Below are 15209 nucleotides of genomic sequence, written 5' to 3'. Positions count from 1 at the left end.
TACTTCTAATGTTAAATATCATCTTATCACAAGAGAACTTTTTCATAAGCATTATGTTTAAGACAGCGAATGGAAAATAAAGATATATTACTTTTTATTTTAATAAATTTTATTAAATGAAGTTAAAAGGAAAGTATAAGAAAGTTATAAGTTAATTATTATCAAAGACCTAATTAAACATTTGCCATTTTCAAATTAAGTGTTTATATAATAAAAAAATCTTAAATAAATTATGTTTTTTTTATATGTATCTTGAACTCAAGTATAAAAAAGTTCACAACAATAACTTATGCGCACATACTGCTTAACCAACCAAGGCAAACTTAGTTCCTTAAATAAATTCTATTGAAGTTATTCCATATGCCTAAGAAGCCTAGTGTATTGTGTATGATCTTCATACTCATGAATCACATGAATGGGAAACTCTTCCTAAAGTACATTCATCTTTCATCTGATCAAATTCGAAATATGTGGCCTTCATTTTCCTTTTCAGGTAGCCGTTTATCAGTAAGACTTTAATATACACTCTACTTTTATGACAACAGAAAAGCATAAAATGCAACCAAAAACGTAACCAGTGCTTATTATGTTAGAGAGCATATTAAGGTCCCACACAAAAGATAATCAACTTGAACTTAGCATCATAGAGAGACAGGTAGTAGGTCACTTTCAATCTACAGTGGGAGCCAGATCACAAAGTCGGCTACACATACCACAATTCCTCCTTTTGTACACAACACTACAGTACCATGCAAAATATTCAAGTAATGAGAAAGAAGATATGCCTCAATATCACTAAATTAGCATCAACATTATTCTCATTAGTCCATAATGTATAAAATATAAAACCACCTTCAACATGCTTACCTAGAAAACTATATTAATTAGTTCTCTATAAGAATCTAGCTAGCTAATTATCTCTTCTACATCTCCCTCTATAAATGTAATCCTTTGCTTTCTATGTATCTCACCACTTATCACAAATAAACCAAACAGTGTTTTGCACAGAAATTTTCAGCAATAGTATTATCCAATATTTTTTTGTTCATTTAATCATGGCTGCACCACATGATAATGATCCAAGAAACATTGTTTCCATTTCAAGGATTGTGTCTGTGCATCCAAAGCTTGTGCAACCTCAGAGGGTTTTGACCCTTTCAAATTTGGATAGACAGTGTCCAAATCTCATGCACTTGGTGTTCTTTTACAATAACCTTCCTCACCAAACTCTGAAGGACTTGTCCCTCAATTCAGTGTTCTCCAACTTGAAATCTGGCTTGGAAGAGACCTTGACTCTGTGGTATCCTAGTGCAGGTAGGCTTGGGACAAATCAAAGTGATGGCAAGCTCAATTTGTGGTGCAACAACCAGGGTGCAGTTCTGGCAGAGGCTGAAACCTGTGTTAAAATATCACAACTTGGAAACCTCTCTGAGTACAATGAATTCTTTGAGAAGCTGGTTTATAAGCCAGATTTTGATAAGAATTTCTCAAACATGCCTCTGATTGTTGCTCAGGTGAGAAACATATATATAATCTGTGTAGAATATAATATTGAAGCAATTAAATAGTAGAATATATAGAAGTTACATATGTAAATGTAAAATACGTCATACAAAAGAAAATTAACCTGGTTTGTTTAGGGTTTTATATTTTTTTTGCCATCCGTGTGTTACCTAATTGATTAATTTCTTGATTTTCTAATTTGTAAATCCCTCCATTGGGTCCCTGAAAATTGCTCTTCTCCCCAGAATTAGTTATAAAGAAATGTTGGGATTTGTTTTTCATTATATAAGTATGGCAGAAGCTAGGGTTTGTCCTTGTAGTTGTATAAAAACATGGGACATGTTCCCTTCACACTGGACAATAAACGGAGCCGTAAGATCTTCTTGTTTCTATAATTTATTTGCTTAATATTTGTTAATTCTTATTTTTCTTATGATTTTTTAGAAATTCCAGGTTCTGAGATATATAGAGATACAAGAAAGAAGAAACATAAACCCTCTTCCTTCTGTGCCCTAAGTATCTTAAATATGCAGCCAAATCACACCTCACAACTTAAGTAGTATTTATCACATGATCAACAATGATATTTAATTATCATAGGGTTTCATCTTCATATTTATGTGTATGAAAAATTATTTATTAAAAGAAGTTAATTTCTTAAATAAGACTTAGTCGTCTAGTAAATTAATTTTTAACTCTAAATCAAAAAATATGTTGTATTCACAATCAATCAATATATATATATATATATATATATATATATTATAAATTTGACTAAGTAATAGACTTATATTATTTTTTTTCTATCTCATTTTCTATCTATTTTATCTTATTACAACACATATATCATCTCACGTGATACATCTTTCACTCCTCTCCCTTCTCTTTCTATACTAGCTAGTGCATACACTTAGTGAGTGTATAACGAGTATTTCTCTTATCACATGAAAGGTCTTAGAAAAAATATTAAATTGATTAATTAGACACTTCCCCAAAATAAAAACACTATTTGTTAAATACAGGTTACTAAATTTGGTTGTGGAGGGTATTCAATTGGTATTGGAACAAGCCACTCATTATTTGACGGGCCAGCAACCTATGACTTCTTGTATGCATGGGCCTCAAATTCTGAAATTGTGAAAGGAAGAAGCAGATCTGATGATGAGCTTCCAAAACCAGTGCATGAGAGAGGGATAATTCTGAGTGGTAGTCTTCAAGCCACAAGAGGGACTATAAATTTTCCTTCAGATTCAAGTTCAAATGTTAAGCAAGTTAGGGCCATGGCAATAGATCACTTATATCAACTTATAATGCAAACAGCTAGTGGACAAAATGGCTTCCCTATGCAAATTGGAGGACCCTCTAATCCAAAGAAGTGTGTTCTTAAAACCTATCATCTTTCAGGTGATATGATTGAAGACTTGAAAAGGAAACACTTTCCCATGCAAAGAGGTTCACTTCCTTTCTCAACCTTTGAGGTTCTTGCGGCTCACCTTTGGAAGGTAAGTTAATATGCCTCAGTTGTTGTTGTTGTTTTTCCTGTTGATTCCTGTGTATTAATTTGTGTTTTAGTTCATTATACGACAAAGATGTGACAGCCTAACACACATCTTTTGTTTTGCCCCCTAATTTATGCCACCAAATTTGAGAACAAGTACAGTAAGCACCAAGCACGCACTACTAATTGAACCTATATAACAAAACAACATAGTATAGACTTGACTTTGCAAGTATCAGAATATTAAAAATTAAGACTTTCATGAGTTGCAAGCCAGGAGCGCAATATTATCCTTGAATAATATTCGAGATTCAAATGTGAAAATTAATAGTGATATAATCTTGTAAGAACGAGAGTAATACTTAAATTAAGTGTCACATAATCGTTTAAAAGAGTTGTGTAATATTTAATAAAATTTATATAAAGTATATGTATTTTAATATTGACCATTAATAAGTTAGTTCTAATAGTTAACATTTGATACTTAGAGAAATTGAAAGGTTTTAGTGCAAATATTTTTGGGTCAATAGATGAATGAGTTTAAATACATCCAGAGAAAGGAAGGAAAATAGGTAAAGCTTATTAAATAGAAACTAATTCAACTATTGCTAAAGGAAAAAAAAAAAGTGTCCAAACATTTAAATTTTTATATGGTTACTATAGAATTCTCTAATAATTATTCTTCTTAATCACTTATACAGAAAAACATTATCGATAGATAAAAACATACATTTATAAATATAGATATATAAATATATAAGACATAATTAATTGACACCAAGTGTCCAAATTTATAGTTACACCAAATAACAACCTTTTTCGTATAATATGAAATTAATCAATCTCATCGTTGAATTGAAAGTTATTAATTATAAAATAAATCAAGTTTATAAAAGTTCATGCAAATAAAAATCTAATTCATTGCACTATTTTATTTTAAAAAATAATATGTTATTTAAAATATAGTTAAATATTTATTCATAGATAACATATAAAAATGTGATGATATCAGATGATTCACACGCATACTATTAAATTTGGTAGAATAATTACACATATAATTAATATTAGATGTTAAATTTGGTAATTAAACTAGCCTTTTTTATAAATCATAAATTTTATGAATTCAACTATTAAATTATATTATATAATTGACTTAAATATATTTTTAATGTCTATAATATATTTACTTTTTTACTTTAGAAAAAAAAATTAAAATATGCCCCATTATATGTAACTTTATATATAGCATAAGTCTCTATTGTTATTTAGTTGTTGTTAACCATAAAATAAAAAATATACAAAGTGATTTGTTATTACATGATAGGATCAGTAGTAGTTAATAGTGGTAGAATTTTACTTCAAAAAATTAAAACTTGATATATATAATAGGAGCTAAAAAAAAACATTAAACCAGCTATGTTTTTAGGGTCAAATATATTTTTGGTCCCTCTAAAATTTAAAAAAAAAATATTATTTTCAGTCTTTCTTAATTTTTCGTACTGAATTTTAATAATTCAGACATTTCTAGACATAATTCAATGTTTATAATTTAAGCATCATATTATATATAAAAATAAAATAATGTGATTAAATATTACTTAATTTTTAAATTGTATGAACATTTTGGACTTTGCTAGACTGAAATTTTAATTAAAAAATTTAATTGATACATTTGATATCTATAAAATATTATTAAGTATTCATTTTGTCAAGTATTAGACTTGATATTAATTTTTTTCCGTACACAAAAATAATTAAAATCTATAAAAAAAATATCAAAGCAACATTAAATGTTTATATATTTCACATCATTATAAATTATTCTACCTTCATTTTTTGTATTAAAAAATACATTTTGTCCCTCTAATAGGTTAATCTACATCTATATATTATACACTTTAATGTAAATGAACCTCTTATGATTAATTTACTCTCTTTATGAATTTTAGCTTTAACGAAAAAGCAGTTTTGAGCGTATATTATAAACTTTGGAATTTTAAAATTTATATGAAATCAACTTTTTGAGCAAAGTTCTAACCCATTAATATAATAAGTATTAAAATAATTTCATGTACTAAAATATTAAAATTAGTGTATTGAAAACTGAACCGGTGAATTCAACCGAGAACGGTAGAGTAATCAATCCGGACACTCCAAAAAAATTGAGACTTTTCTGAACTAGTAAGAATCGATCAATTAAGAATAAGATAAACCTGTCAAAAACTGGTGTTAAACTGCTACATAGAATCAATTTGAAGCGGTACATAGAACCGGTTTGAACTAGTCTTTTTTAATTTTTAAATTCAATCTAAAATAATTTTAGGATAAAAAAGTACATATTTAAATAATTCACATAACTAGCAATTATTTTATCAACTATTATTAGTTTTTATCTTATAAAACATATAATTTACTCATTTATCTTAACTTATAATTTTTTAGATCCTGATCTTTTATAACTTTATATTATGTCATTACTTTAAATATTATATAATATTAAAAAAATATAAAACCGATTCAATCATTGTTCAACTATACAATTAGATCATTAAACCTTGAACCAATATCTTCAGTATTTCAATTTTAAAAACATTGTTTAAAATTAATAATGCCATGTTTAAAATTAGCTCTTGATAAACTTAACCTAAAATTAGCTCTTGAAGAAAAATAATTTTAGGAGATCTTTTATAGCTTTTACCATCATTAGCTAACATAATTATTTACGATAAAATAAATTAAATTGTAACTCATACTAATCTTTGAGAACAAGAATGCAATTTAAACATCTCAAAAAGAGAAAATGGCCGTAGTTAATTTATTTATGACAGACAAAAATGGCTTTTGTATGTTTTTAATATCTCAAATTTAGGATGAGTTTATTTTAGGTCTCTAAAATTAAAATTTTATTTTTTTAGTTCCAATAATTTAATGAAAAAAACTATTTTGAATTCATTTGTCAAACACCATTAGAGATTTTATTTATGTGGCTAACAAATTACAAGTAACATTACATGGAAACCTACTTTGATTTTACGTTCTTATTATCAAAACTCCCCATCAGTACATTTGTTTTTGGGTTAATTAAATTTTTAGTTCTCAAATTATTTTTTAAAAAAGTGGTCTCTAAAAAATTAGTCGTTATTAAACATAAGTCATGTCGTTAATGTCTTATGTTAAGTGATGAAGTGTCATGACAGATTAAATATCACGTGTATATCACATATATGTCACATAAGTTTTATTATATTTAGGTAAATAATTAAAATATTATGTTATAAAAATGCAAAAGGAAAATAGAAGAGTCATTGTTGTATCTTAACGCTTTAAACACTCATGAACGTACAACAATCATTTATGAGAAGATTTGTGATGCGGAGTAGCAATCCATTCTTCTCATCTATAATCTATAATGATATTTGTGGTCACTTAAGTAAACAACTCAATACTCAACCAAGATTATTAACGACATGGACTATTTTTAATAATGACAAATTCTTTAGGGACCAAAAATTCAAAACTCTCATATAATTTGAAGACTAAAAACTTCATTAACCTTTGTTTTTTTTCAAAGTATTAACTGTGCTGGGACAGAGACATTTGGATTGAGAGACTAATTAAAAAAAGGTCATTTTTAATTTTTAAAGGATGAAAACAAATTTATGGGACTAAGAATATATTTAAGAATGAAAGAAAAATTAAGGCTTTATTTTCCGTATAGTATTCCTCATTGAGTAATCCAAACAAACTACGTACATTGTTTAATTTTGAGTTTAGGCAAGGACCAAAGCATTAGGGGTGAAGAAAGAGAAGCTAGTATGTTTCCAATTCGCGGTGGACATAAGGAACAAGATGACACCTCCATTGCCAAAATCCTTCAGTGGAAACGCTTATGTTCTCGCCTCCATTATGATGTCAGTGGCAGAATTGGAACAAACAAGCCATGAATTCATCGTTGATAAAATAAGAGAAGCCAAAAACAGTGTAAACCATAACTATGTGAAAGCCTACGTTGGTGCCCTAGATGGACCACAACAAGGTTCTTCACTCCCTCCACTCAAGGAGCTAACTTTGGTCTCTGATTGGACAAGAATGCCCTTTCACAACATTGAGTTCTTTCGTGGAAAAGCAACCTATGCATCCCCTTTGGCCACTCCTATGCCACAGGTTGCATATTTCATGCAAAGCCCTAGTGACCACAAGGGCGTTGACGTGAGGATTGGCTTTGAAGCGGAAAACATAAGTGCTTTTAGTGAATGCTTTTTGAGCATGGCGTGATGGAAATGTCTATTGATGTATCTAATCATAAATAATTGTGTTGGTGAGGGTCTCGTAGGAGAACATTAGTTTGCATGTTAACTTGTGGAAAGATAAATAGCTGAAAGCTATAGTACGTATATACACTACTATTGTTTTTAGACGAATAAATCCTTACCTTTATCGTGATATTACATGTGTTGGGCATTTTATTCTCCAACTTTGCTAAAATTTAACTTTTATACATTATTTTCGAAATCTTTGGACAAGTGACGCTTGATTTAAGTGTTTATTTTTTATTTTTAAATTTTTAAGATTTCAAAACTCATGTTTCAAAAAGAAAGTATTATAATTTGTTATTTTCAGTTTTGTGTTTGCTTTTGAAAATATTTTTTAAATTTTAAGCAAACATATTTTTTAAATCACATTCAAACTTTTAAAATAAAATAATATTTTTTTTAACTAAAAGAGAAAACAGGCAATAAAAATAGAAAGTAACTTTTCAAGCTAAATAATTTTTTCTTCTGAAAGATGTTAGTAACTAACATAAATGATATTTTATAAACTTTTGTGAATACCGTTATTTAAAGAGTCCTTAACATTAGAAGTGAAAGATTTTCAAAATAAGATGAAGAGTAATTCTCCAACAAATTTTTCTACTTCTTTATGAAAGAAATGTTAAATGAAAAGGTAAATACATTTGTGCCCAGCTTGTAGGGAAAAAAAATACTAAAGCTTCTGTCAAAAACAAATTACAAGCTAAAATTAACTTATGTATTACATCTTAACTTTTGTAGAATTTAAATGAAAAGACATTTTATAAAAAAAAAAAAAAGTCCATAAGTTAATTTAGCCTATGCAAAAAGTTTTTATTTTTTAATTTTTTTTCTCCTTCTGTTGAAAATATAATACACATTTGATACTCACCAAGTCACAAAGTCCATACTAAGAATGTAAAAGAATTTACACCTGTACAAACTTTTTTTTTATGATGAGAATAAAAATCGAACCCAAATTCTCATGTATATTATTCAAATTTCCACTATCATATACCAACTCTAGTGGGTTTTTTCAGTGAATATATAGGACAAAAAAGTCCTAGAAAAATTACACAGAACTTGTTAAGGCATTTGCATCAACACTTAACGATTCTAAAACATAAGACAAGACGGAGGAAGGAGGTAAAACACAATTCCTTCATCTAAAGAGAGTTTGTGTTTAGCAAGGCAATCAGCTGAAGTATTGCACTCTCTAAGAATATGCTTGAAAGTCACTTCCATAGGAGTCACAATTGTATGACCAATATTGCTTGCACAATTTGGATACTATCAACACACATACTTGGAGCACCACCTCCATGGTTGATCATCTCGATGACCTCCGCAGAATCGGATTCGATTCCCATCATCATGTATCCATGCTCCCTTGCGAGTCTAACTCCATTAAGAATCCCTATCTAGCAGCTCCGCATTCAGAAAATGCTCCAAGGAATGTAGCAGTTGAATTCCTTAGCACACCTCCGCAAACAACTTTGCGTGTAGAGTGGGACACAACTCCATCACAATTGACGATTATATTCCCTCCCTCAGTAATTATCCAAGTGAAAACACCTTGACTACGAACTGAAACATCAGGAAGCAGATCTTGCAGCTTTTTGTTTGCATTCCACGGCATGTTCATGTGAGATAGTTGAGCCAACAAGGTCTCGTTGCTCCAAATATATTGCCACCAAAAACCTTGTTGTTTCTGCTCTGCCAAAGCAAATCCAGCACTACTCCAAATATTTGGTTCAAGGAAGAAGGGAACTCGCCACCTCCCTTTAGGATCGACTTTGGCGTTAAAGCCATAAGCACTTTTGAGAGAGAAACTTCCATCAGACCCCAGTTTCCAAGACACAATATCCCTACTTATAATATCACTATTTGGAATAATGTTAGTTATAAGTTAGCAAATAACACTCGAGAGTTATGGAGATAGTTTGTGTCACAACCAACTCCATTAGAAAACACATCATCCACTTTCTTCACGACATCTTCCAACTCTCTATTAGCCACCAAAGCCAAAACTCCATTCGAACCCAACTAATTATCAAACCAGACATTTGGCATATTTCTGGTTTACAATGGTCCAATCACAATTCTCATCAAAGCTGTCCCACACTGCTTTTATGCCCCTCCAAAGATTTGACCCATGTCTATCTTTATTGATCATTGGCTTCAAGTCATTCCCGCAACCATATTTGGCTTTCACCACTCTAACCCACAGACTATCCATCCTTGTACTTGACTCCCAAGCAACTTTCATCATAAAAGAGTCGCTCATCACATGCCTTGCCTGACAAATTCCAAATCCACCAACATGATATCCTTAGGCTTGTAAATAGAGTTCCATGACACCCACTGAACTTTCGTATGCTCAGTTGTATCCCTCACAGAAAATTTCGAGCCAATTGATCAAGCTTATCATATACGGATCTAGGATTAAACTCATATTGCATGGTGTACGTAAAGAGGCAAAGCACTCAGAACCGACTTGGTAAGAGTGCGGAAATTACTACAAATTTCTAAAATATTCTTAAATATAATATGTATGAAAATAGTAGAATATCCTAGAACTATAGAATATGGTAGAACAATCTAGAACTATAAGTGTATGTATAAGATAGATGAATCTAGAACTATCATGATACTAATCTATCATGAAAACTCTAGAAAGACCTAAAGTAATGTAAAAACATTTACCACCATTGAGAGGTTGGTGACTTGAGCCTATAAATAAGCAATTGGTATGTTGTAATTGAAAATCCAAGAAATCAATGACATAGTCTTCTTTCTAAAACAATTCTCTAAAATTATCAACTATCATCTAACCAACTACCAACAGTGGCATCAGAGCTATGTTCGGTCATACATTGGGCGTAGTTATCTTACCTACCTACCATTCCAAAATCCTCCCTATTTCAAAAATTTCCTTTGTACTATTAACCCACTCTAATAATATTTTTTCTAAGCTATGGATAACACTACTCAATCGTCAACTATTTCTGTCCCTATCTTCAATGGTGAAAATTATGATTTCTGGCGTGTTAAAATGGAAACATATTTTTCATCTCAAGATTTATGGGACAAAGTAGAAGAAGGCTTCACCATTCTCGCGGATACTTCAGCTCTTAATGCATCTCAAGAAAAAGAGTTAAAGAAAAATAAACAAAAAAATTCAAAGGCGTTGTTCACCTTGCAACAAGCGGTGACTGATCCAATTTTCTCAAGAATTATGGGAGCTAAGACTGCCAAAGAAGCGTGGAACACATTGCAGGAGGAGTTTCAAGGAAGTGTTAAGGTACGTGCCATTAAACTTCAATCTCTAAGAAGAGATTTTGAACTATTGAAGATGAAGGAGTCTAAGACAATTAAAGATTATTATTCTAAAGTTAAAGGAATAGTTAATCAAATGAGAGCTTTTGGGGAAGATATACTTGACAAGAAAATTGTTGAGAAAATTCTAATTACTATGCCCCAAAAGTTTGACCCAATCGTGACAACGATTGAGGAGACCAAAGATCTGTCCACTTTATCAGAGACAGAACTTGTGGGCTCTCTTGAAGCATATGAGCAAAGACTGTATAGGCATAAAGAAGATACAATTGAAAATGCCTTCCAGTCAAAGTTTAAATTTCAGCCCCAAAACAAAGAAAATGGAGGAAAGAAAAATTATGGAGAAACTTCCAGAAGAAGAGAAGGTTCTAGGAATTTCCTTAAGAACAAAACAGATAAAAATCCTCCATGCAATATATGCAAAAGGCAAGGCCACGCAGAGAAAAATTGTTGGTTCCGTAATATGCCACAATGCAACCATTGCAAGAAGTTCGGGCACGTAGAGAAAAATTGTCGCAACAAAAATAGGCATCAAACCAATATCACAGAGGAGCATGATCAAGAACAATGTACGTTCTACGCCACTCAAGAACTCAATAAAAGAAAAGGGAGGAAGCTGGTACTTGGATAGTGGATGTAGCAATCACATGGCCAAGGACAAGACTATTTTTAAAAGTATTGATGAGTCTGTCAAAGTTAAAGTTCGACTGGGAAATGGAAGTGTGGTTGAATCAAAAGGCAAAGGCACTATCATGGTGGAGACAGATAAAGGTATGCGACTCATCCATGATGTCTTACTAGTTCCCAGCCTAAAAGAAAATCTTCTAAGCATTGGCCAAATGATGGAGAGAGGCTACACACTTCACTTTGAGGGAGGTGTATGCAAAATCTTAGACAACAAAAATAAGAGGTCTGAGATAGCCCAAGTAAAGATGAATAAGAGCAATAGAAGCTTCCCTCTAAATTTAAAATATGCAACAAACATTGCCATGAAGGTACAAGTTGATAATTCATGGCTATGGCATCGAAGATTTGGCCACTTCAACACACATGCCTTGAAGTTGTTACATGAGAAGAACATGATGAGAGATCTTCCAAGCATAAAGGAGAACAATGAAGTGTGTGAAGGATGTCTCCTTGGTAAGCAACACCGATTTCCTTTCTCAACAAGCGGAGCATGGAGAGCGAAAGATCTATTGGAGCTGATACATACGGACGTTTGTGGACCAATGAGGACGCCATCACATGGGAACAACATGTACTTCATACTCTTCATTGATGACTTCTCTAGAATGACATGGGTATATTTTCTAAAAGAAAAATCAGAAGTCTTTGGAGTATTCAAAAAGTTCAAGGCCCTTGCTGAAAATCAAAGTGGAAAACGAATAAAAGTACTAAGAAGTGATCGCGGCAAAGAGTACACCTCTCGCGAGTTTGAAAGATTTTGTGAGGATGAAGGCATTGAGCGACAACTTACAGTCGCATATTCTCCTCAACAAAATGGAGTGTCCGAGAGAAAGAATCGCACAATTATGGAGATGGCTAGATCGATGCTCAAGGAGAAGGGACTACCTAACACATTCTGGGCTGAAGCAGTCTACACTGCTATTTACATACTCAACAGATGTCCAACTAAGTCTGTAAAAGACAAGACTCCAATTGAAGCTTGGAATGGGAAGAAGCCATCAGCAAAGCACCTAAGGGTGTTTGGATCTATATGCTACTTTCATATTCCAAACGTGAAGAGGCACAAGCTTGAAGACAAGACTATACAAGGTATCTTCCTTGGGTATAGCAATATCTCTAAGGGCTACCGTGTCTACAACTTGCAAACTAAGAAACTCGTCATCAGTCGAGATGTTGTAGTTGATGAGTACGCTTCTTGGAATTGGGATGAAGAAAAAGTGGAGAAGAACATTCTTATACTCGCTCAACTACCTCAAGAAGAAGCTGAGGAAGAAGACCCAAGTGAACCACCTTCACCTCCACCACAACAACAAGATCAAGAACTATTGTCACTAGAGTCTACTCCAAGACGAGTAAGATCTTTGGTGGACATATATGAAACCTGTAACTTGGCCATACTTGAACCTGGAAGCTTTGAAGAAGCGTCAAAGCAGGAAGTATGGGTCAAGGCAATGGAAGAAGAGATACAGATGATCGAGAAAAACAACACATGGGAGTTAGTAAATCGTCCCTATGGAAAAGATATCATTGGGGTTAAGTGGGTCTATAAGACAAAGCTCAACCCTGATGGCACCATACAGAAACACAAGGCGAGGCTAGTAGCTAAGGGTTACTCACAGCAACCCGGAATTGACTACAATGAGACATTTGCACCAGTAGCTCGTCTTGATACCATAAGAGCTCTAATAGCTCTTGCGTCACAAAAAGGATGGAGTATCCATCAACTAGATTTCAAATCCGCCTTCCTTAACGGCGTACTTGAAGAAGAGATCTATGTGGAGCAGCCACAAGGATTCGTGTCTGAAGGCAAAGAAAACAAAGTGTTAAGACTAAGAAAAGCACTCTACGGTTTGAAGCAAGCACCTCGAGCATGGTATAGCAGAATCGATCAGTATTTCATGGATCGAGGATTTAGGAGGAGCAAGAGTGAGCCTACACTTTACATCGAGTCTCAAGGGCAGTACACTTTCTTACTCTCTCTATATGTAGATGATCTTATCTACACGGGAAACAATACTAAGATGATGATGGAGTTTAAAGAAGACATGATGAAAACCTTTGAGATGACCGACCTTGGTTTGATGAGTTACTTCCTCGGCATAGAGAAGAATGATGGAGCACCAGAAGCTGATGCATCCAAATATCGAAGTCTAATTGGAAGTCTCCTATATTTGACAGCTACACGACCTGACATAATGTATACTACAAGTCTTCTATCAAGATTCATGCAAAGCCCAAGTCAAATACACTTTGGAGCAGGAAAAAGAATTTTGAGGTATCTACAAGGAACAAAAGAGTTCGGTATATGGTATACTACCGAAACCAACTCAGAATTACTTGGCTACACCGACAGTGATTGGGCAGGTTCGGCAGATGACATGAAGAGTACATCTGGCTATGCTTTCTCACTAGGATCGGGAATGTTCTCTTGGGCGTCGAAGAAGCAAGCTACAGTAGCACAATCAACAACAAAAGCAGAGTACATGGCAGCTGCTAAAGCAACGAGTCAAGCTATATGGCTTCGTAGGATACTTGAAGACATGGGAGAAAAACAAGATGAGCCTACTAAAATCAACTACGACAACAAATCAGCAATTGCAATGGCGAAGAATCCAGTTCATCACAGCAGAACAAAATACATGGCAATCAAGTATCACTTTATCAGAGAAGCTGAAGCAACTAAAGAGATCAAACTCGACTACTGCATAACTGAAGATCAAATTGCAGACATATTCACGAAGGCTCTGCCGAGACCAAGATTTGAAGAATTACGAGCTATGCTCGGAGTCACAGAAATTTGCATCAATGAGGAGTGTTGAAATTGCTACAAATTTCTAGAATATTCTTAAATATAATATGTATGAAAATAGTAGAATATCCTAGAACTATAGAATATGGTAGAACAATCTAGAACTATAAGTGTATGTATAAGATAGAAGAATTTAGAACTATCATGATACTAATCTATCATGAAAACTCTAGAAAGACCTAAAGTAATGTAGAAACATTCACCACCATTGAGAGGTTGGTGACTTGAGCCTATAAATAAGCAATTGGTATGTTGTAATTTAAAATCCAAGAAATCAATGACATAGCCTTCTTTCTAAAACAATTCTCTAAAATTATCAACTATCAACTATCATCTAACCAACTACCAACAAAGAGTGAGCCTACATGCAAAGGAGAGAGTTCTAGCTTTCCAAGTTGTCAATCTCTGTTGCATTCTTTCCACAATATGTCTATAGGAATTACTTGACACTTTTATTTGGTGGAGGTTAATGCCCAAATTTTTCCCTAGATCATTCATCCTTTGGAAACTAAGACTATTAATAATCTCATTCCTTACTCTCCAATTTACATTTTAAATTCTAGTTTTGTCACTACTAATCTTTCCTCCTAAGCCACTGCAAAAAAATCAAGACAAGTAGTTGTAACCTCTACTTGATCCACGGATGCCTCCGCAAATAGAAATAAGTCATTTGCAAAGGCCACGTGAGAAACCTTAGGGCCATTCTTCCCCAACTGAATATATTTCCAAAGCTGATTATCAACTACAACATATATCATTTGGCTCAATCTTTCCATGCATGCAGAGAACAAAAGGATAAGGGGACAAAGGATCCCCTTGTCCGATCGATACCTCTTGTTGGAGAGAACTTTCGAATGCTTCACCCTTCCAAAGGACACAAATTGAGGGAGTGGATATGCATTGAAAAACTGCATCAATAAATGAAACATGCAACCCTATATCCTTCAAGGTATCAATAATAAAGTCCTAATTAAGCCTATCATAAGCTTTTCCCAAATCAATCTTGATCGTCATCCATCCTTTTTTCCCCTTTCTATTTCTGATAGAGTGAATTACCTCATGTAATGATAATATTTTATCC

The 15209-nt window shown here is 32.8% G+C and overlaps 1 protein-coding gene across 1 annotated transcript; it reads left to right on the top strand.

Annotated features, from left to right (window-relative positions):
- Nucleotides 1-758: 758 nt before the first annotated feature.
- Nucleotides 759-7454, top strand: LOC100779295 (brassinosteroid-related acyltransferase 1). Its single transcript, XM_006601116.4, has 3 exons — nt 759-1514; nt 2526-3005; nt 6779-7454. The coding sequence occupies exons 1-3, from the start codon at nt 1056-1058 to the stop codon at nt 7277-7279; spliced, it is 1440 nt and encodes a 479-aa protein (XP_006601179.1). The 5' UTR covers nt 759-1055; the 3' UTR covers nt 7280-7454.
- The last annotated feature ends 7755 nt before the right edge of the window (nt 7455-15209 follow it).

This window comes from Glycine max, chromosome 17, assembly GCF_000004515.6.
Source record: "Glycine max cultivar Williams 82 chromosome 17, Glycine_max_v4.0, whole genome shotgun sequence".
Taxonomy (NCBI): domain Eukaryota; kingdom Viridiplantae; phylum Streptophyta; class Magnoliopsida; order Fabales; family Fabaceae; genus Glycine; species Glycine max.
The sequence above is the reverse complement of the archived record's forward strand: the minus strand, read 5'-3'. Positions and strand labels throughout refer to the sequence as shown.

Bases quoted from the DNA above. Each gene is read 5' to 3' on its own strand.
- LOC100779295 (XM_006601116.4), top strand. From the start codon at position 1,056: ATGGCTGCACCACATGATAATGATCCAAGAAACATTGTTTCCATTTCA. The intron at 1,515-2,525 runs GTGAGAAACATA...TGTTAAATACAG, and splicing joins TGCCTCTGATTGTTGCTCAG to GTTACTAAATTTGGTTGTGG. The intron at 3,006-6,778 runs GTAAGTTAATAT...TTTTGAGTTTAG, and splicing joins TTGCGGCTCACCTTTGGAAG to GCAAGGACCAAAGCATTAGG.